At 35.9% G+C, this 23,475-nt stretch overlaps 1 protein-coding gene across 1 annotated transcript; it reads right to left on the reverse strand.

Annotated features, from left to right (window-relative positions):
- Positions 1 to 3,365: 3,365 nt before the first annotated feature.
- On the reverse strand, positions 3,366 to 23,082 carry SGTB (small glutamine rich tetratricopeptide repeat co-chaperone beta; the record flags this gene model as incomplete). Its single annotated transcript, XM_082012937.1, has 10 exons — positions 3,366 to 3,477; positions 4,917 to 5,000; positions 5,247 to 5,284; positions 7,330 to 7,392; positions 7,480 to 7,618; positions 10,566 to 10,670; positions 13,051 to 13,150; positions 17,228 to 17,297; positions 18,046 to 18,149; positions 22,983 to 23,082. 10 exons carry the CDS (start codon positions 23,080 to 23,082, stop codon positions 3,366 to 3,368), a joined length of 915 nt encoding a protein of 304 aa, XP_081869063.1.
- Positions 23,083 to 23,475: the final 393 nt, after the last annotated feature.

Raw genomic sequence — 23,475 nt, forward strand, 5'->3', positions numbered from 1 at the left:
GAAAAAAACACCTATATCTTGCATATCTAATAAAATGCAGAACAAGCAACATCAGCAGGTAAAGAATCCAATTTACCTGTTTCTCTAGATACATCAACAAACTAAACCAGTAAAACCACAACTATCCACACAAGTGTAAATAACTTTATTTATAATCTATTTTCAAGTTAGACTGACACAAGTTGAAGGAGATGTAACCCTATGGTAATAACAGGTAGGAGAGATACATAAATGGTAGACAGGTTGCATTTTGCCAGTATGACTTTCTGTAGCCCAGAAACTGTATGGATCCAAAGCTGCAAAGTTAGTTCTTGCTCAGTATGCGTGAGTGATTTTAGTTGTCCAAAAAAAATGAAAGTGAAACTGAAACAATTTCTAAGCTGACTATTTCATTAGGTGTTTTTATGATCAGGCATAATTAGAAGAATATATTTCCATGCCAGCAGGTTACAGGAATTTATAATTTGAGTGTGAAATCTTTTCTTTAACAGCTATCACACTTATCATTACTGTTCCATCAGCATATACAAAACCACTTAGGTGTTAAATGCATATTTGCTCAGTTGAATGATCAATTGCAATTGACCTTAAATTAAAGCACTATTAATGGGGATTGGGGTTTACCACTTGCTCTAGCAGGATGAAAAATTTAGTGCAAAATAAAGTGCAGTTATTACACAGGAAAAAATTCCATTCTCACCCTGTGATTAAGACATATTGCATGATTCTGAAACAATCTAGCCTATTCAAGGCAAAGAGACTTTAGTATATACAATCTCTTTGTTCCTGGTTTCAATGGAAAAGCATGTAATGACAGCTTCTGTTACTGGTTTCACTGTTTTTTTATTTAGGCTATAAAGCCCCTTCTGTTAATATACAAGAAACAAAGAATGTTTACAAGTATTGTGCCAGTCATAACACATTCTTAAAGGGTTAGCTAATGCCATCAATGTTCTAATAAATACTCTGGTTAAATATTACCTGTACTGGAGTAAAACCTAAACATGACAATATTGTAGTACGTGGAATGAAAGTTATCACTCTATAAAGATGATTTCAAGAGTAGTTTTCAGATAATTAACCAATGCTTCATTACATTTAACTTTGGGGATAATTGTCCCATAAATCCAGTAAGCTATAGGGCTTGTACTTGACAGTACAACTTTGACAGCCAGTCTTTGAATATTACCGTATTTTGTAGTTCTTAAGGAAGTCTCAAGAGGTTATTAATATTCTTTCTGTTTTAAAGTAGGAAGGTAACTGACCACATGAAGATTGCTGTCACAAAGCAAGGATGAATTGAGTGTGAGAGAAAGTGCAGTACTGTCCAGTCCACCCTGGATTTACTGGTTCCCCTTATCAAAGTTAGTTAGGAAAACTACTTTGAGCACTTGAAAATACAAGATATAAGTAAGAGGAACTGTGAAGTGTAGCAGGAGATACGCTAGGTTCTCTTCTGACACAGCACACTACTCCAAGCAATGTTTGTACAGTAGTTGTAGCCCACCTCCAGCCTCCATCAATCTTTCTTGTAAAATGGTATCCTGTCCTATTAAATGTAACTGAACTTAAATAGCAGTTTTCTTGAATTCAATCAGGATCTGAACTACCTCTGGAAAATCTGGAAAATAGATCCTGTTTGGGACTTTCTTGTCATCAGATGTTAAATCAGAAGCTATTACTTGGAAATGTATTTAATGTAAAGCTTAGGTATCTCTACAGCATCAAAAAGGCAGCTACAGCATCTTTCCATAGAGAATTTTAAAAAGCATTTTAATGTTGTGTGTAGGCAAGCCGTACTGAATAAAGTATGAAGTGTCTTAAAGTTGTTTAAGTTGCTTTATTGAACTTTACCTCTTTATTCAACAGATGGTAATACAGATTTCCTGGTTTTGTGTTTTCTTCAATTCTTTTCATTTCTCCTTGGATCCAGCTGCATTCCTCCCCTGTTTTAGTAGGGGAAGACTCATACAATAGATGCATAACTAGCATTTGTTAAGAGTAAAGTACATGACCTAGCCCCAAATTTGGCATTTGTTTCTACCTGAGGTGCTTTTTTTTGACAAGATGAATCAGATACAATGTCTGTAGGTTCAGGAGTTCCTGTGTATTTCTCCATTTGGGAGTCTATTGTTACTCCTCCACATACCTTCTCCACTCAACTGGCCAGAAAAGGTTACTTTGTCTTAAAGCAGGGTCCTTAAATTAGTTTTGATACACAGAGGAAAGTGTGAGTGAGAACTCCCTGGAGTAAAAACAAGTGTACCTTGTACCAGAAAGCAGTGTCAACAGTAAGCAGAATAAAAAATGTTATCATAATAAAAATACAGAAAAGCAGTGGTTTCTGAAAGAGTAAGATTAACTGAGCAAGAAAAGCCAGGGTAGGAACAGATGTAATATAGTGGAAAAATCTTTAACTTGCCCATATAATTGTCACTTAAGATAGATACGTGTAATGAAACTTAAAAAATCCTTAATTGTTTAAGCTAGTGATTTAACACACAAGAATAGAAAGAGAATCCTTCTTTCTTATACAGTTATTTTTTGATAAATTTTCAGTACTAGTTACTTGTACAGTCACAGGATCAGTTTTAGCTTATTACAGTTAAGAATTTTAAGCTTATGTTAAATACTGCATACATATGGAATGTAATACACTGTTTGCCTAGGAAAACAGTGCCATAATGCTGACCTCCAGGGCTACCATCATTATTTGAGGGTATACATGGCAGTAGAAAAGCTTAGAACTTAATAGTCTTTCACAAGCCAAGTTCCATTTCAGTCATCACCCTCCCTCCTGCCCAATGAAGCTGAAAAGTATTTCATATTACTAATGACAGCCCCTCCCCAGGCTTGAAGCAACAGACTTTTCAAGCATTAGTCTGAAGTACACTCTATACTCCAACACTGATTTATGCTCGTTATAAAAGAGCACATCAGATGGACCTATTGTTTAAATATTTGACAGGGAGTACTGCAGTAATTTTCACCATAAGATTAACATGCCTTTTACACTAGGATTTTAGAATTAAGCTGTTACACAAGATCAGCCCACTACAAAACTCCTCCCCACTCAGTAGCCCTGGAGATCAATCTAATGCACATACCAAAAAGGATATGTGCTTAGGGATTTTAATAAACCACCTATTTAGTGTATTAATTTTCAGAGGAGTAACTATACATAAACAATATGTTCCAAGTTATGTGCAGTAGATCTGTTTAACAGATTTATTCTTGTTTGCAAACACACACAAAGAGTTTTCTGTCTTCTATTCAAGCAGAAGAGTTACAATGGTGCTTTTGCTACTAACTATGGTATGCATTTTGGGGTTATATACCATTCCAATTCACATGCCTCCTTTAAGTCAGGAATGCTCTTCAGTGCTGCCACTGAAAGATCTGCTCCGGACATGATTTCTCAGTTGCTCTATGAGCTCTGGATTCTGCTGCTGTATCTGTTGTGCAAACTGCTGCCCCCTGTGTTGAACAGTTTTAAGTCAAGAAATGAAAAAAGCTGACAAGCAGCATTTGTAAGGAAACAGGATATCCTAATACAACTGAAAGGTGCATTATATGAAAGTTATATCTAAAGATAACTTGCTGTATAATCTTAATCAAGATTATCTGTAGTATTATGATTTTATACAGTTAAAGTTCAAGTCCCTCCAAACAGGATTATCCTCAGATCTTCATTTTCATTCTTCAGGACTATTATTCTACTTGGTAACATGGAAGAAAAAGGATTACCTTACTTGGTAAAACTAAAATTTAGGAACAAATCTGCTGCAGTGATTTGTTCCCTTCGTTTTTAGAGGATCTGTTCTAGTTGTTTAAGATAACTAGTCTTGTAGTTGAAGTGCAAACTTACTTACATTAATTTTTCTAGAAATACAGTGTGCAGCTGCCAATGCGTACTTGTGAGCAAGACGTCATTAGTAGAAAGCAAGCATACGACTGCACCTTTATGTCTTATATGACTGAAGTAATGACAGATCCATTTCCAGAAGTGTTGTAGCTTAAGAGTTAAATTAATAGGTGAGATTAGTTCCATGTGAAAGATAAGCATAACACTGATTTTCTAGTAAAAGCAAGTAAGTAAAACACATTACTTGATGAGTAGCCTGGCATGGCTTCTCTGTAAATTCTGCATTTTGCCCAAGTAGCAAATTATCAAGACTCCTTTAAGACACAGTGCAGGTTGAAGGAAAGCCACCATTTCAACAGATCTAGGTGTAGCATATGTATTTTATGAAAACAGCCCTTGATTTTGTGAGGGTACATTCCTGTCTGTGATGTGAATTATAAATTACTTCTGCCTTGAAGGCGTGAAACTTAAAAACTCTTTAAGCGGTCTTGCATATAAGCAAATTACATGTTTTTGTGCAGACTCTGCAGATGGATTATCATTATTATACTATAAAAGGCTTGGGTCTGGTTTTTGTAAGAGCTACTCCTCATTATACTGAGTTCCCTGAAGCTTTCCTAGTCTAAATCGAGGGATGCCAGAGCAGAACTTTTTGCAACCTGTGCTAAGTAAAACTGTAGCTTTTCTAACTAGTGTCTGGGATCTTGGGTAGTAAATTTATCAAGACAATTTGAAAGCATGTGTAGGAGTACTTTAAGGTTTAAAGGAGCATTTTTAATAAGTGGCATTTAGAAAGTAAACTAAAAGTTTGAGTATGAGAAAGCATAAGAACTAGAACATGAAACTGAGCACACAGTTTAGTCACTCCAACTGATGAAAATGTACAAAGCAAACAAAAAAGATAGTGGAAAATAAGTCTTCAAGATCTCAGTTTTAATAATAATCAGGCATACAATGGGGAGAGGCTTGACACTATCCGTTTTAAATAGATGTTGCACAATGATACTTCTACAAACGTAACAGTTAAAACAATGCAATTCATAACACTTACGCATGGATCAGGCTGGACAAATCTGACAGGCCACCAACACCTGCAGCAGGACCACCAATGGCATTTGACATCATCCCAGACATCCTGGAACAGTTAGCACAGTGTTGGCATTGGGGTATGCAGGGACCTTTACAGTAAGCAATAAACCATAGTTCTTTTTTGAATTGCTGGGAGGAAATAAGCTGCAAGAAGAAGAACCTGCAGTTGTTTTACTTACAATAAGCAAATACAAAATTACATTTTCAGGAATACAGTACTATCCACTTTTTCTCTTACTAATTCAAAAACCTGAAGACACTTGTTTCAATGGTACTCCATTTTAATACTTACAATTGTTGAACTTGAGGATTCTGCATTAAGCTTGCTGCCTAGAATAGACAATACATAGCTGAAATTATAACACATTTACTACTTAGGCATCGCTGAGGAAAAAGTGTAAAAAAAACCCACAACAACAAAAGCACAGGCTGTATTCTGTGTTTTACTACAAAATTAAGCTAAGTTTATGCAGACAGAGCTGTGTGGTTACCAGCAAAAAGAATCATTATAGGAACATATTTCAAGGGTAGCAAGCTGAGACAATTTGTTACATGTTAGATAAAAAATGCTGGTTACAGATTCAGACATGAAAAATATGACAAGACAACATTAAACATAAAAACCCAGTACCAGAAAACTTAAAAAAAAAACAAAGGACAAAGGTTTTCTATTGTGCGTTTTGGAGAAAGGTCTATAGTTTGTTGATTCCCAGCCTGGATAAATCAGTTTTACAACTACTATTACTACTGGGCATAAACTGTTAAGATTACAGCAAGAAAATACTGCAGAGTAAACTGGAGCGTGGACTTACTTTGTAGCATGGTTCTGTGGTAACATTTATCTTCTGTGGTAATTGCCTATCTTCTTACTTTGTAGTAAGCATGAGCTTACTTAAATTTCTCATTCCTACGATACCTCAAAAATTATATTGTCTTTACCAGAGTGTAAGGGTGTATATGGACTATATGCTAGATACTGGATACTATAGAATAAACCAGGTGATGTTTTAAAGTTAGCAACGTAATTTCTACAGAAATAAATGTCTGAATGAATACTAGACCAATAGGCACAATGCAGTATCTGCTTGTTCAAAACCATATATATACATTTTATTCATTTTATTGATCAATATATCTCCATATATATATCTCAAAAATATGTTTTCTCTAGTCTACAGTTGCATATAAAATGTCAAATTCAGGTCAATTCTATGGGTAGCATAGGATTTTTTATTTTCTTTCTTCCATCAGTAACAAGTCTGATCTAGGTTAGGGGCCCAAAATGGAGGCTAGAAGTAACTTTCTTAAGGTCAGACAGTGAGTCAATTTTCTTCCTTCAAAACAAAACAAAAAACTACACCACAGGAAAATAATTCATTTGTTCCTGGCTGAATGCCCTCTGTTCTATCCACTTGACCAGGCATCTTCTGGGACCTTTCCCCATAGTTAGCTCCATATTGAAGAGTACATCTTTGATTCTAGACAGATGCAGACTGAGTCATGCGGCCAATGAAGTGGTACACAGGGTTCCAATGCTATTTAATCACTACAACCATCAGGGAACTTGGTCACTTCTTCCTTGCCTATTTTCTCTGTTATTTGCACCATAGTAGCAGACCGGATGTATTGAACTCTCTTGCATGCTGTGCATTTCCATATGGAAGCACTGGTTGAAATGTCCTGTCCTAATGAAGCTACCAGAGGGGGAATAAATTTTTAAATGCCTTCTCAAAGGAAATAAGTATTTTTTGCATTCCATTCTTCAAAATTAATACCGTTTAGCTAAGAAAGACAGGCCTGGAGAAAAAACTACTGAGGGACAAAACCACAATTTGCCATTGTACTACAAGTAAAGGAATGCACTATATGTTATTTATAGTCATTGTTTGCAGATCTCATGAAGCTTTGCACACTTAAGGATGTCAGGGATAATTTGAAAAAGTAAGAAGAGAAAGGTCTCTTGGGTAGTTCTCCCCAAGCAGAGTTACTTTAGTCTTGAGTAGACTGCATCTGAATCAACTGCTATTCTCTTAAGAGGTGACTTCTTTGTATTCAACTGCTATGTGGAGAACAGAAAAGAAATTTTCACCATGCTGCTGACAAGTGTTTTAATATCATGCCATCTATAAACAGCATAACTAATCTATGCACATTGTTCATAAGATACAATCAATTGGAAATAAGACAGGCATTATAGGAGATCTATGCTTCACTTCTTGTTTTGAGTGTAAAATGACTTAGAAAAGTTTAAATTCAGTATAATGAAACCATTGCCATTATAATAAGCATTAAAATTCCACCTGTTATTAAACAAAAGCTGTTCTTAAAACTTCATTTTTAAAAGCAGTATAATGTAAAGCTTGAAATATACTCACCATACTAATGAAGGCAGGATTGTTTATCAAGCTTGCCATGTCAAAACTCAGTCCAGTTCCAGTCTACAAACAAATTGCAATTGAAGGTAAGTTTAACTACAAAATTCCAGTTAAAACCACTGTAAATAAAGAGATACAGAGCTAACTTACAGGACTGGACATGTCTCTTAGTTTCTGTTCTGCTATTTTCAAATTTGACTTATAAGAGTCATTCTCTGGATCAAGATCCAGTGCTTTTTGGTAACTGGTAACTGCTTCTTCATATTTATTCACTGAGGTCAGAGCCAACCTAATGTGAAATAAAGAAATCCTGGGTAGAACATAAGTGACCATCAAAAGATAATGATACATTCTCTCTTCCAAGTAAAACAGTATCTCACAATTAATTTTTAGCTGGAGCACTAAGTTAAAGCAAGTTTTCCTATTGTGCTATTACTGCTTAGTGCAAGTACTTGTTTTTGCAAGTACTTGTTTTTGCAGAAGAGATGATCCTTCAAGAGCTCATCTTGCATTGTCTGTTCCATATATATGCAAGTTTCATTAAAACCTCCTTGGCATCATCAAGTGATTTAGTCTGTATTTGAGAGCATAAGAGATCCAGCATCCGTGATTTTTTGCATAAGCTCAGGAATCACTCTGTTTCTTCCAGTCCTTTTGATCCAAGAGATTATTTAGAAGGGTACATTGGTAAGTAGGGTGAAGATACTCTTAACATGAGTTCTGCAGCTTCAACAAACCAAATACTGGAACCACAAGTTTCAGCATAATAGATCTTTGTCTTAGGATCAGTGCATGGTTCACCTTTCAGATCTTCTACTTCAACAGCTTGACAAATGGGTTACACAGGATAGTAGTAGCATCTGTAAGATGCTGGAAGAAACCCTTGTATCAGGGAAGTCTGCCCAATGTTTTGAAAATCATTCTTCTCTAGCAGCTCAGGAGAGCACAGGATAGATCTGTTACTTTTGAAACGGTATTTCTTTTTAAATTCCATTAGCTGCTACATTCCAAACATGACAGAATCACAGAGTGGTTTGGGTTGGAAGGAACCTTAAAGATCATTTAGTTCCAATCCCCCTGCCATGGGCAGGGACACCTTCCACTACACTAGGTTGCTCAAAGCCCCATCCAACCTGGCCTTGAACACTTCCAGCGATGACGCAATCATCTGTCTTTGATTGTCCAGAAGTCCACCTGGTTGTAGTTTCAATTCTAAGTATTTTCAATTTATACTGATCACAAAGCTAAACTGATCTGTTCCGAATTTTGTGAAAGAACTGTGTAACCCACATTCAGCTATTTAGTACTCCAGTCACCCTTTGGTATGTGCTGAGCTACACAGACTGTGTTGATAAGCCTGTGCTAATACTCACTAACAGACGTAGTCTTTTATCTCGGGCAAGAGAGCTCAGTGTGTTAGATACATCAGTGACAGTCATTACTCAGTGATGATGAACTTAATAATGGTATGAAACTCCAGGATTTTCCAGTAATGCTTCTGGAGGAACCCACACAATATTGATGTTTTCTCTCTTAACACAGTTACTCCCATTAAAAACATTCTCCCTTTTGGCCCATTAACTTGCCAAAATAGTTTCTGACCAGACAAGAAATGTAATCTGGTGTTTCTGTGATGCAATCGTGTTTTTTTACAGAGAAAGTATGTAAAATTGGGCTTCTTGGAACACAGTACAAGTCAAAACAGTGGGCAACAGTTTCTTTGCTCACAATTCCTACCCAGACAAGTAGTCTCTCAGGGTCATGCTGGAAGTCTCAATTTAACTGTCTACATGGCTCCCATCTCTGCTTATTTCTGTGGCACTTCTGCATCTTTCTATGACCTACAACCAGTTTCTGTCAGATCCTGCAGAAAACACAGCTTTCTTATAAGGATTTTTTGTTGAGAAGGTGGTTTCTGCACTTGGGTTTTTTTCAGTTATTTCTAAACAAGCACTGTTTTCTCATTCAGCCTATGCCAAATGTATTATTATATCCATCTGGTAAGTTAAGCAATGGCTTGTAGCTCAAAATATATCCGCTATCACAACAACCATACAATCAAAAAAAGAGCAGCTTGATTGCCCGAGAATGATCCCACTTACATTATGTATCAAAAGGCACACTGGTCTTGCACACAAAACTCTAAAATAACCTCTAATTTCCAATTAGAGATCTCAGGTTGTGCTATAGGAAGAAATGATCTCAAGAGGACAAAACCAATTCAACAGTCCCTAAAATGCCAAAGTGAATTAGTCATCTGAAAAGTCATGCTACATTTGTATTAGCAAAATAAACTGTATCATGGAAAGTTTTCAAGTGATCGAATGCCATCATCTTAAATAAATGCCCCCTGGCATGGTTTTGTCCCAGGCAAACAAGCATTATCCCAGACAATTTTGGGGCATGGTTCAGAACACAATTTAGCAATAGGCAGTCCTTGCATGTGGCCACTCCATACTGCAAACTAGATCTTAGTAACATGGACATGGGCCATTTTGTGCCAGCTGACCCAATGAACAATCTCATGCATTTTTTAATTTACTAAGAATAGATACAACCTCAAAAGCCTTATAAAGCATTCAGCTCACACCCACAACATGTTTGATTATTGAAAATGCAAAGCTACACATCTTGAAAAAATGTCCCTTCACTCAAGTAAATATCCCATTCAGAACATTCCTGACATTTTTTTCAGATAGCACTTAATCAGACCCACAGCCTAAAGAGGCTATACTGTTAATCTCTCAGACATGACTGAGAAAAACTACCAGAGAGACATAGTTTAGTCTTGCTAAAATATCTGCTTCCAAAGAGCTATTGAACAGAAACACTAAGCCTCTATTCCTTCTAGTATGAAGCCCCAATAATTTTAGGATTCTGTTCTCTAACAGCATCATTAGCAGATTCACTGTTCCAACTGCATAATTTTGACTACTCGTAACTAGGTAGGAGGTAGAAAAAAATAACATCATGACTTTCTAAACTAAATTTGCAAAGTTGATAAACTGAATGAAAAAAAATTTGCAAACTGATGAAATCGTACATGAAAATGCTGAGATCAACCACATACATAAAACTTAAAGTTGACAGCCTGATTGGGTCATCTTCAGAAAATTGCTACACTTTCAGAACAAGAAGGTCAGCTAAGTAAAACAACCTTGCTCCACTTATTTCAGAAAATCTATGGCGATTTATGCTTGGGTTTTCAGTGTTTACTCAGATTTGTATTAGCTTACCCCATTCTCCCATATGCTTTGCTGTACTTTGGATCTATTGCTATGGCTCTCTCACAATCCTTTATTGCTTCACTGTAGTTGTTCAGCTTACTTTGAGCAGCAGCCCTAAAAGGAAGATGGGAGGGAAGGGAGAGAGCTTTGTCAAAAATCAATAAAGAAAAAACCCCACGCTTAGATATTCACATGTCCATGACAAACTTTAGACTTGTTTAATCTTACTGACTTTTCATTCACTGTTTAGGCAATGCCTCAGCTTTCCTCAATTAAGTAGGACAAGCAAATGTTCTGAATTAAGTACGTGCTTAAGTGCATTGCTAGACTAGGGCTTTGGAGAACACACACTCGCCTTTGAGGACACAATAAATAATTCTGAGGAACTGTTTTAGATCCTGTTTAGAGCACAGGACTATGCACAAAATACATCATAAAACCTATTACAAGAAGTGAAACTCTTAAGTAGTAGTTTACAGAAAATCATTAAGACGAAGTATTTTATACAACTGGCATTTTCCACCAAGAAGTGTGGTCTTACTGCTGCTCAAAGGAATGCTCAGTTTTTTAGCAGACAACTCATGCTTGCAGATACATCAGGGTAACATTTCTCAATAATCTCTGAATTGCTAAATTACAATTGCATCTCTATACCAGAAAATACTAAATGTCATGGACATTTATACAGTAAGATTAAAGACTTGCCCAAATTAAAAACGACATTGGAACAAATTAATAATCAAAACTTCCCCAGTTTGAAAGGTGTCAAAACACTCTATCTTCCTTTATTAAAAAACTACAGCAGAAATTACAATATTTCCATTGCATAAAGCATTATTCTTTTTTATTAGGAATGCTAGATGCTACAATCACTACTATATTCAATCCTTTCTCCTGTGATAACCCCCAAATTGCATGGTTTCTTCTGACTTTGAAAACTCTTCTGAATGGGACTACTTATATATTTTAAATATTTAGACTGTTCTTTTTTAAATATTTAACAGTTGTCCAACTCCATAGATGCCAGTGAAGGTACATGAATAAAAGCTGGGGACAATGCTTAGTCTCTCGTGTGTTTGAACAGAACATGTTTTTTCCATATTTACAAAAAATTCATATGGCCAGTTAAAACTTTGAGGGCATCTCAGTTCTCTCTTTTTCTCACTGTCGTGATTAAAAAGCAGTATTGTTGCAGGCAATACATCTCCACTGCTCCCAAGCTAGCTTAAGAAAGATAAGAGTAAGGCCTATATTTATTCAAATACTGCATCACCCACAAAACTCCAAGCAACTGCATGTCTTCTTTTAAATAACTTCACATAGTACTGTGCTTACTGACATGAAGATTTATTTTGGTCCTCTCAAATACGGTATATGATGATGTAACACATAGAGTGAAGTATTTCTACTCTTGCCAATTACAGATTTGGTGTTTAAGCCATTATTCTGAGGAAACTTTCAGTGATATCTGGGAGGCTTTTGAATTTGGTCTTGTATTTCCATTTTATACCTCAAGTCATTCATGTGATCTGTTTTCTCAAGGAAAAAGGATGACTTACACTTTGAACTGCCATCTTAAAGACGTAAAATATTATATATTATATAATAAAATATAGCAAACTGTGTATTTCCTTTCACTTTATGCTTGCCACGAAACGCTGAATCTTTCACCTATATTTATCACAAGGTAAACTCAAGAGTAATGGAAGCACAGCTCCAAAAACAGAAAAATCCACTGGGTACGGTGCCACAACAAGTGCTTGACAGCACTTAAGTTAATATATCCTTCTGGTAACACAGGCACTGAAGAGTGTGGAGCAGGGTGGCTTTAGAGGCAGGCTAGTTCCAGCAGGGCTCATAGAGTATATGGCCTTTGCTCCTATGCTGGTCTTCCGAGAAGTATACCAAAAGAGCATACTTCTGCTACTGGGTTAACATGCCCTTCCAGACTTCACCTGCTCCCTCGTCACTATGTCTTCACTATGGTGAAGACTACATTATACAATGAAGCTACAGCAACAGCCTTGTTATTTTTCAACAGGTCAGGCATAAAAATGCAGAGTATTTATGCAATGCTTGAAATCTCAAAAATGATGATGATGACCCCACATGGATGATATTTCTTCCAGGGAAAGTCAATACTAGGGGAGATAGAGATGGCAGCTGAGTCACTAGACCACTCGGAAAAAAGGCTCTTAATGCTCAGCACACTGGGAGTCTCAGCCTATGTTATGATTTGATATAGACAACCTAACCTAACAAAACCTGATCTCAAGTGTCACAAGTAATTTGTAAGCCCATATTACACCTTTAACTGATACAGATATGCTGAACAAGGTCATGCTTGCTTTAGATCTTTTACAAATTTAACATGATACATTTCTGAATAGTGAGGGTTTCTAGCCTCATGTTGTTTTGATCTACATCATAATTTATCTTTAAAATAATGTTAATGAATGTTGGGAATGAAAAGTATGCATTATTTTGTTTTTACCTGTTGCAGTAATAGACTGCATTGTTTGGATCCAGTTCTATAGCCCTAGTATAACAATCCACTGCAGCACCATAATTTTCTTCTTTCATATGATTATTACCTGAAATAAATTATAAAAAGCTCTTAAGTAGTTAAGAGATACAGTGCTATGTATGAAAGAAATAGAGCAGACACATTATAGCATCTACATAAGGTAGTTATGACTGCACTTTTTTGAGATACACTCTTTTAAACAGAATTGGCATGGAATAATGCACATAGAAATATCTACAAGGTTTATTATGTACATTGTAGTCCACCACATAAATCTTCTCCTTCTCATCTTGCTATTTCATACTTTCCAGCTAGTTTCTATTGTTAAGCAAAGGTCACTTTGTTGAGAAGTGTAATTGTAATTGCAGTTCCACTCTAATGTAGTTTTATCAGCCTCAGTTAACTATCTTTGCAAGCCTCACAATCCAATACCCTATATGTTAATTCTTTTTGGTCTCATTCTCTCACACGTCCCAACAACTTGCTTGAAACTATCCACATAACACTGATAATCAAACAAAAGCAAAAATAAGCACATAAACACCACTTCTGTGATGCCACATACTTCATTCATTAAGATAATGAAAAGTGTGAATAGCACAGGCAATCTAAAATAATTCAGAGGTAACATTTCCCACCAACAAAGCTCAGAACTTCTACTCTATAAGGAAGTTTCATATTTCATGTTTTTTAATGAAGTGAAAAAACTAGAGAAATACAACTTCTCTATGGAAAGAAAATTCTGGAGTAAGATCTTTCAAAACAAAAGATACCTTACACATTCTTGGCAGTCCTGGTAGTTTCTTTCTTTCCCGGTGACAGAATAGTAGAGAAAAAGTCCTAGTTCAGAGTGCCCAAGCATGAGTTGTCCCTGGTCCTGCAAGTACAGATCTTTGGCCTGCTAGATCCTACAGAAGCCTTGGTTTCCCAGAAATGTCAAGAAATTTTCAGGAAAATTATAGACTTACACTGACTTTCTTGTATTTTGGCAAAATATCTCAATCCTCTCTCAAAATAAGCGCGAGAAGGGATAGATCAACAGGTTACTACAGATGTAGGTAACTGCATAAACAAAGGCTGGAAAAGTTCAGTCAGTGCAACATTTTGTCACTGACAGAAAGTAAAAGACTGTGGAGCAAGCAGTCCTAGGTGCCTGTACTAACTGAAAACAACTATACTTGCATTTGTTTGTGAACATGAGAGCTTCATAAACAAAACCAGATTTAAGTAACTAAATATCATTAAGGTTCTTCCCAGTGAAGAGTGATATACTAGACTGTAATCATAGTCAGTAACCAGATTTAAGTAACTAAATATCATTAAGGTTCTTCCCAGTGAAGAGTGATATACTAGACTGTAATCATAGTCAGTAACTGCTGCCAGTTCGCTGCTGCAAACTGAAACTGTAATTGCATGTATACCTTCAAAATACACACAGAATGTAACCATACCTGTCTCATTTCTACAGGCCCACCATCTTACACCTTTCCTTTGATCTAAGGTAAAGGTCTGTACACTAAAACCTGTTGTCAGATAGAAGACTTGCAAGTTAGCTGCACACAATGAGATTGTAGCAGTTAACATTTCTCTAAACAAAACTGCCATCAATGACTATCAAAGTTGGAATTTCTGATACTGCTCTGAACTAAAGATGACCTGGGGTACAGAGTTATGTTGAAACTAGTATCAGTGTGTACCTTTCTTGCTCTCTCTCACCAGCTCAAAATCGGTTAAAGGAAAGCAGAAAAATAGCTAGACCTACTATTTCTGCTGAGATTAAGCAATTCAGGTCAAAAGAAAAATCAACTGTAATATCTTATTTTAATGCCAGACAAAAATTCTTAAGACAAAAAAAAAAAAACCACAAATGGCTATACTTATGAATGTGTGTCCTCTATAATGAAAATACTACCTCTTGTTATAATTTATACTGTGGTAATACCCAGATCTTTTTAGGATCAAGCCACTGTTACACTATACAACCCTGCACACCATCTGTGCTCTTACATAGCTCGTATTAAGCCAAAGTGTCAAGTGATATACAAGGGTAGGCCAGTAAATATTTAAATTCAAATATTTATTAGTCTGGAGGGTATATTACTTCCTGGTTTTATAACCACCAAGAAAGAAAGCTCAGCTACCTGATTTTGTTTTGCCATTCATTAGCCAGTTTCTACAGTTACTAGGGCTGGTTTGAGAGGAGAGTAGGAGCAGGCTGGTGGCCATGAAAGTGTGGGAAATTACTGGATTGGTAGGGACATACAGAGAGAAATGAGGAAATGACAGAGTTATAGAATTACAGTATTACAGAAGATATGGGTCAAACGGACTTCCCCAAGTTATCCAATTTATCTCCCTAACTCAGGGCAGAAAATACTCATAACTGAAAAGCATGACAGTGGTAACAGATAATACATGTGTGAAAATGAGGAGGATTAATATGACAGAGCAGCATTAGAAAACAGTGCAGGAAGTTTTAATTTTATTATGGGAAATTAACCAGAGGCATTTCAAGCAGTGCCAAACTGCTTACTAAAGCCCCTAATAGCTGACACTTTAAATGGCCCTTTGTTGAAGTTTAGATCTAATTTTTCTCAGTAGAGACATGGAATTGCTTTAGTAACACTCACAAAGACTAACACATAGCACACATTAATTTCATTTCCTCAGTCTGTTTCACAAACCCCTGTGGGCTGACAGATGACAAGACAGAAGTCACAGATTTAAAACAGGCATTGCTATCACACCCACACCTGGAAAATGCTGGACATCCCTACAGTCCAATAACCATACTACAGGTATTCTTCACTTTCCATGAGCTGGCAGTAAGAGATAGAAAAATGAAAAGCCAGCATGCACAGCAGGTATGTTACAACTTAGGAACTAATTTTCACTTGTGACCTAACCTTGTTTGAGCTCTTACCCTTAGAATTAAACAGATAATGAGCAACTTCAAAAATTAGGAAAACTCACTTTCCAAGTCAGTAATGGACTCCATTCATGACTACAGATTACCAGTTCTAAGGCAAGACAGACATGGAAATAATTCTCAAAAACAGTAGAACTTTTTCCATATAATTATCCTGAAATTTTTGAGAGGATTATATCTGCCTTGCAATTAGAAACCTCCTTGTTTTTTCTATAAACATGTATCTGACATATCTGATATAGATATGACATATCTATATGTCATATAGATATATATCTATATGACATATATGTGTATCTATATATCTACATAGATATATATATGACATATAAATATGCCATGCATGACATACTATATATCTCATATATCTCATATAGATATATCTATATATACACAACAATACAGACAACATATCTATATGACATATAGCTATGTTGTCTGTCAGACACATAGCTGAAATATTTGAAAACTCAACAGGTCATTAAAAAATGTAATTTATACAGCATCAATCCCCCTGATGACAATGCATATCAGTTAGCAGTGCTACATGCTGCCTTTTTTTCCCCTTTTTTTTTTGGATGGAAATGAAATGCATTCCTCCTTAGGTAGCATTAGTGAAGACTTCTATGGTACAGCTGCTTTTCCTCATGTAACAGCAATAACATCTATCAAAGGGCAATTAAACAACTGGCTTTCCTGTGATTTTTATAGAGCACACAAATTATTTCACATATGTGAAATAGTAACACTAATAATTCACAAGAATTTTTCCATTGGCTTCAGCTGGATCAGCTTTTTACCAATGTTTTAGTATTCAGCTAGCACATAATCCTTGACATCACATAACCTTTTCAATATAAAGTAGAAACTTACATAGAAATTCAATGGACAAACAGAGAAATCTACAAAATACCAAACAATAACTGTTCATTCTTTAGAGCTTCTACTACTCAGGAATGTTACCCAGGACTTCGTGTGTTATCTGTTAGTTTTTAAGCAACCTCCTGTGCCAGGGAGAGAATAGACTGTATTTTCTTAAACCCCAGATGGAGCAAATCACTTAGCCCTCTTACAACATACCAACCACCAGAGAATATATAAGCTTAAGTTTTTGTGTGGGGCATGTGTTGCCCAGCTGCTATACTATCACTATCCATGATAACCCAAAAATCTTAACAAAAGCCCTAGATGTTCACTCCTATGTTTATTACAAACCTTCATCCTTCAGTTGGTCAGCCTTTTCAACATCCTCTGGTAATGAATCTGAGAGAGGCAGCAAGTCATTCTGTATGTAAACAAACCAAGATTTTTTTTATTAAAAAGTAAGCCCTGTTTTATTAAAACTTCCTTCATCCTGGGCAGCAACCAGACCTTCTGTAGTGCACAAGAAATATGAAAGAACTAAACAACACTAAAGTATGCTTAGAAGAGAAAGATTGCTTGCTTTCTAGTGCTAAAAAAAACTGGCTCACCACCCATTTTAAGGAAGTCAAGGGGAAGATTGCTGATACATCTCTACAGTCTTGGTTTTCTTACTTCTGACTCTCCTATTTGCCATCCTGGTGGTTGCTGTCCTTGCTGACTAGGGATCCCAGATAACACATATAATTAGTACACATTTTTGAAGTTCTCATTTTAAGGTTAGTGTTCATGGACTTGTTTTTAAAACTGAACAACTAAATTATTTCCAGAAGGGAGCAAGAAGCATCAGCAAACTGCTAATGACCTCAAGCACTTTGCAGACATTTATCTCTGGGAATTGCAAAAAGCTTAACTGAATGATAAAATCCTTCAAGTGAGCATCAGACATCCACTGTTCAGTAATTTTCTATATGGAATTGTCCTTGTCTAGCTGAAATTAATTCCTCCCACTGTCCCAAAAGATTCTCATTTTGCTAGTTTTTATGGACATTTCACAAGTTTTCCTTAAGTTTCCACATTGTTTTGACCTATACAGCACTTTAAGGTTGTGTATACAATATGAAATAGCACATATTGCCAGAGTAACTGTAAAATCAAAGTTAAATTCTTACCTTGTGAAAAGAATTTGTGAACATTTCTATCAAATGCTGTGGAGGCGCAAGATGAGTATCTTCCAGGTTAATTTTAAACACAGTCTCCAGACACTGAATTGCAACTTACATGAGAAAAAATAAAAAATGTAAGTCAACAGTTTCTCAATAGAAGTGTAATTTCACTAATTTATTGATAAAGCTGTGATTCACTTTCTTAGTCAGATAGTAAAAGCAGCTCTTTGGAACATTACCATAAAATAAAGGGAGGCTACCTGATCCTCATAGAATTGACATGCTTAAATATAGTATAAGCTATACAGAATCCATACATAGATTGGCCATTATTCTTAAACCAATTTAAATCTTTTATTTCAATTCTATCAATCACTTAATGCCTTTTTTAAAAATAATGTGGGAATATGAGAATATGAGCATTTAACAAAAGTACCACAATTCATAATACAACTATGCAAGTGTCACACACTCCACTTCAAAACACCGTAACTGCCATATACTTGTGTGGCATAATAGAATCCTGGAATCATAGAATAGTTTGGGTTGGAAGGGACCTTTGAAGGCCATTTAGTCCAACCCCCCTGCAATGAGCAGGGACATCTTCAACAAGATCAGGTTGCTCAGAGCCCCAGCAATAGTTGGAAGAAAAAGTCTAATCTTTACTGTAAAGAATAAATGCAAGATAATCATTACTCTTATCTTTTTTGAACAAAATATATTCATTTGAAGACACTGTTTATAATAAAATGCTTCATTAATCACAAGCCTTTATTAATAGCCTTTTATTAATAAAAAAAATTTGCAGTATTCTTTCACATGTTCTGTTGTGTAAGGATTAAATGGCCCTCCCAAACCTGCAATAATGCAACTACACATACAATAAGCAATTCTAAAAAAAGTAGAGCCAAATACCTAAATTAAGTTTTAAATATCCTCACATATTTTTAGTCAAGAGAAGATCAATGACAATTACTATATAAAATTCTCTCTATATATTTATTCTGTTAATTATAGTACGTTGAGTTATATCATTATTTTCCCTATCATCTTGAGAATCTAGCAGAATGTTTTTATTAAGGTAGATCATCTAAACATTTTAGACTGAAAATCAAGGAAGAACAAAGAAGAATCTTTGTAAAGTCTAGTTTGAACAGAAAAAATGTCTGTTTTAACTTGAACTATAGATAACCAGGAGTAGCTGAATTCAAATTAAGTATCAGTAAAAACTGAGTCTTAGAATTTAAATTGGAATTTCAGTCCAGTATTTATATAGTAAATATAATTTGAATTCTTATTTGCATTATAATGAACCTGAACACTGACACAAAATTAAAAAAGTAAAATTACTGAAAATTAACAACAGTAAGGCCAGTTTGAGGAGACTATTTTCTACAGCACAGCTGGGAGAAAGGGGGAAAAATTAGACTTGTAAAATAAGTAGTAAAACTTTGAAGAGATCTAATTTTTTCCTTATATGACCTAATCGGAAGCCACTTACCATAGTATACTTACCAATTTTCCCCTCAAACTTATTTTCACGTAAAGGCATTCCCTTTTCTGAATGCCTTACCTCATTTACAGTTTTGCATATATTTAAAATACAACCCCCTCCTTTATCTTTCTCAAGGCTGTGACACCAACTCTCTATCATACCGGAAATTTTGGCAAAGTGCAGCAGTGCCAATTATACTTAAACAAAATAATCCTGATTATAGTATTATTACTAGTAAGCATTTCCATGAAGCAATCAGTTGTTACAGTGAACTCCCACATTTCTGCTTTACCTGAAACATGGAATTTAAAATCCTTATAATCTATCTATCACAGGTATAACAAAATCAGAGGCTCTTATGGGGTGAATCCATAGTTTAGAGTAATAGCCACCGGTTAACGTGCAAGCCAACAATAGAAACCTGTGTAAAAATAAACATAGCCAAAGCAGAAACTTTTCCAAATCGGAAGATGTATTAAGCTGTGACAAGATCAAAAACTACCCTGTTTTAATGTGACATAAAAACCTGACTCTAGTAAAGTCAAAGGAGTGAAGACTTGTTTTTGCTGGAAAGTATCTCAGGAGACTGGACGGCCAGCATCTCGCTATCGCATTATCAAAGTGATGGACTGTCGCAAGCTCGGTATCTCAGTAAGTTGCAAAAGACTTGCTGCACCGTGCCAAAGTTATCTGCTCTCCCTACTCCCTCCACCATCACAGACACTTTCAGGGCCTAGGCAGTTGCTAAAGCTTATACTGACCACCCTGCAAACCCGTACAGATACCTACCTCCCTGCTGAAGAGCTGGAGCTCACACAAACACCTACTACCTGGCACCAGGAGCACGTAGGCTATGCTGGAGGCCAGCTCAGCATCCCCAGGACTTTTTGCTGTCCAGGCACAAGCTGCAAGCAACATCAAGGCACTACAGCAGACATGCAGGCTGTTGATCACTGAATAATGAATATTAATTGGGCTGCTGAGGCCCCTTTAGTACACGGCATCATCTTACTTCATCTAACATATAACCTTCCCCATCTCAAGTATTACGTGTATCCCATGCCTTAATGGGTGCATTACACTGTTTTGGAAACATTGCCCTACAGAAATTCATTGTGGTACATTGATCTTAGAAGTAAGAAAAAAGAAATCAGAGCCTTGTGCACATTGTAGGGAGTTTCTGCTTTACTCCCACAGAAACAGGTGTATAGAAAGGAAAAAAAACCCAGAAATTGTAAACAGGGAAGAGAAATAACAGCCTTTTAAACATATTGTCTAAAATATAACTCGGAAGAAGTGAAGTCTAGTTCATACAGTAGGGTTGAACATTAACTACTAGAGATCCATATCACTGCTTTAGATCCTAGTTTGTAGGGGAGTATATTTCTCCAGTCTATGTTCCGATTACTCTGCTTTCTCAAATTAAGGCTTTTTTTTTACATCATGCAAGTACAAAGTTCCTAGAGGAAACGTACATTGTTATTGACATTGCTATATAATTCAAATAGGCGGAATGCAGGTTATCAATATAAATGGAGTTTGAATACATGCTAGACTTCTATTTTGATAAAGTGTCAATTTGATTTGTAATGTACTAGTTCTTTTTGTTGTTTTGTAGGGAATGGGAATTGTTTAAATCACGTCTTGGCATAGACACTTAATCATACAGTATTTTATCTTTTCATAGACATCAAGTACGTACACAAGGTACCAACGAAAAACAACACATTTTTTCAACCCTTATGTCTCCACCTAACGTTAAACACTTCAGTGGGCGTGACTTGGGCTATTGCTATTCCACATGCACTGAAGATATTTTGCACAACTCAGATGAGTGAATTCTTCAGAATGCCCGCCTCCTATCCTCTAACACATAGCATATGGTACCATGCTTTTGGCAGGTTATAGCTCTAAAATTAGTATTTCATATCTGTATTAAAATGGTATATTTTACATCAACATTTAAGCACAACTGAGGTTTTAGAATATTTTTTGTTCAGAAAAGAGAAACTTAAAATGGTTGATTCCTTCATACAGACATTGGCTAAGGCTGCTCTGAGACATGTTATCAGGTAAATGTTCAGTCATAACTCAACGTTTATCAGTTTTATTATAAAAACAAGGGGGATACTCATAATTTCTCATGATAGGATTTCCAAAAACATTGCTTTCTTTCATCAGCATAACCTGATGCAGGTTATATTCATAGATGACTACCACTTTTCAAATGTACAAAATCCTCCAGGCTCTGATGTAAAACCCAGCCTTTTGGCTTTTATTCTTTTGGGAGTATCCTTTGAATACCATGTTATAAAACTTTCTTGCTTGCTTATGTTAGTGAACAACTACACTGTAAAACCAGTAGACACTGGAAGGAAGCACACTCCAGGTTTATATTTTTAAGTTTATGCCTCTGAGATGCAGGACTTGCTTTGCAGCTCAGGAAAGTCTACTCTCCACACCTCAGATTTCAGATAACTCAGTGATCAACTGCCTGGATGTTGTTTATTGCACTGCTGGTCCTAGACTTCCCCCTCTTACCTCCAAATTCCTCCTCTGGTTGAATCATACAACCAACGACTGCTTGAAACAGTGCAAAGGTCTTTTAAATAGATGTTATGAAAACCTCGTTGCAGAATTAAGAGTTTTTGTTCTTCTCTTGCTTAATTCCACAATGTGATACCACCTGCCATGAAGTCTCCAGGAATTAGGGAAAAGCCGTAAGAGCAATATGAAGGATAAAGACAGATACTATGAAGTTACAAAGATTTAATGAATGTCTGTCAACAGAGGAATACACACAGAAGTCCACCTTTCTGTAGCTATGTCTACAGATAGATGGGCTTGGATGTGTAATAGAAACTGTACCATAATGAAAAAATTCACTGCCATGTGCTCTTTGGAATCACTATTCAAGTGAAAGAGAACTATTGCATTTATTTTATTTTCCATATTCTTAGGATCTCTTAGCCTTCACTCATAAATTACATGGAATTCTTGCAAGTATGAAACAGGACTTCTTCCTAGATATCAAAACCAATATACGGTAATTGTTTTACTTCCTCCATGGCCAGCACGGCTACTATAAGACACAAAATGCAGAAAGAAACCAGACATAAAGGTAAAAAGAAAAAGAATCAGCAGGCAAAAATTTGTGGGACACATACACAAATCATTACCAGAGTCTGCACTATAGCACTGCTTTAGTTGATGTGATTCAAAGTATCTGTTGCTCAAAATTAAGGTAATTTTGTAACTTTAGAACATTTATAAAATGAGAGATGTTTCAAAATTAATAATCTCCGGAATATTAAGATCATGACCTTATTCACAGATAATATTTGGTGGCAGTTTCAGTTAGGTCACCCCAATTACTTTCTATGATAATACACATCAAGCAATTTAACACATGGGTACGTATACCTATATTAGTACCTTTACCACTTACCTTCCAAGCTTTCTTGTTCATCTGGAGTGAAAGAATCCATCTGACTCTGCTCTCTCAAGAAATGGATGACTGCATAAACCAAGCGTTTGACTGATGACATTTTGAAATTGGTAAGTTTCACCTATGTCTTAAAAACAACAGTATTTCTTATTTCAGAAAACTGAATTCCTGGAGTATTCCAACCTCCCACTGACCTCAGAAGTACACACAATACACAGAAACTTATCCTTCACCAGAAAGCCCAATGAAGCGATGCCTTGAAACAAGTGGTTAAATGGCATAGATTATGGAGAACTCCTACAATCATCTAGTCTAACTATCAGCAAAAAAGCACAGATTTCCTCAGATGCATTCCTATTTATTCCTAAAATAATTCAGCAACTTATTTTTAATTTGTATTTTTTTTATAGTTTGGATTTTATTTCTAAGACATATGCACTTGGAAGCAGAAGCACATGCTTAGGCCAAAATCAATTAAAAAGGCACATTGATA

The sequence above is a fragment of the Phaethon aethereus genome (genome assembly GCF_964289735.1).
Source record: "Phaethon aethereus genome assembly, chromosome: Z".
Lineage (NCBI taxonomy): Eukaryota > Metazoa > Chordata > Aves > Phaethontiformes > Phaethontidae > Phaethon > Phaethon aethereus.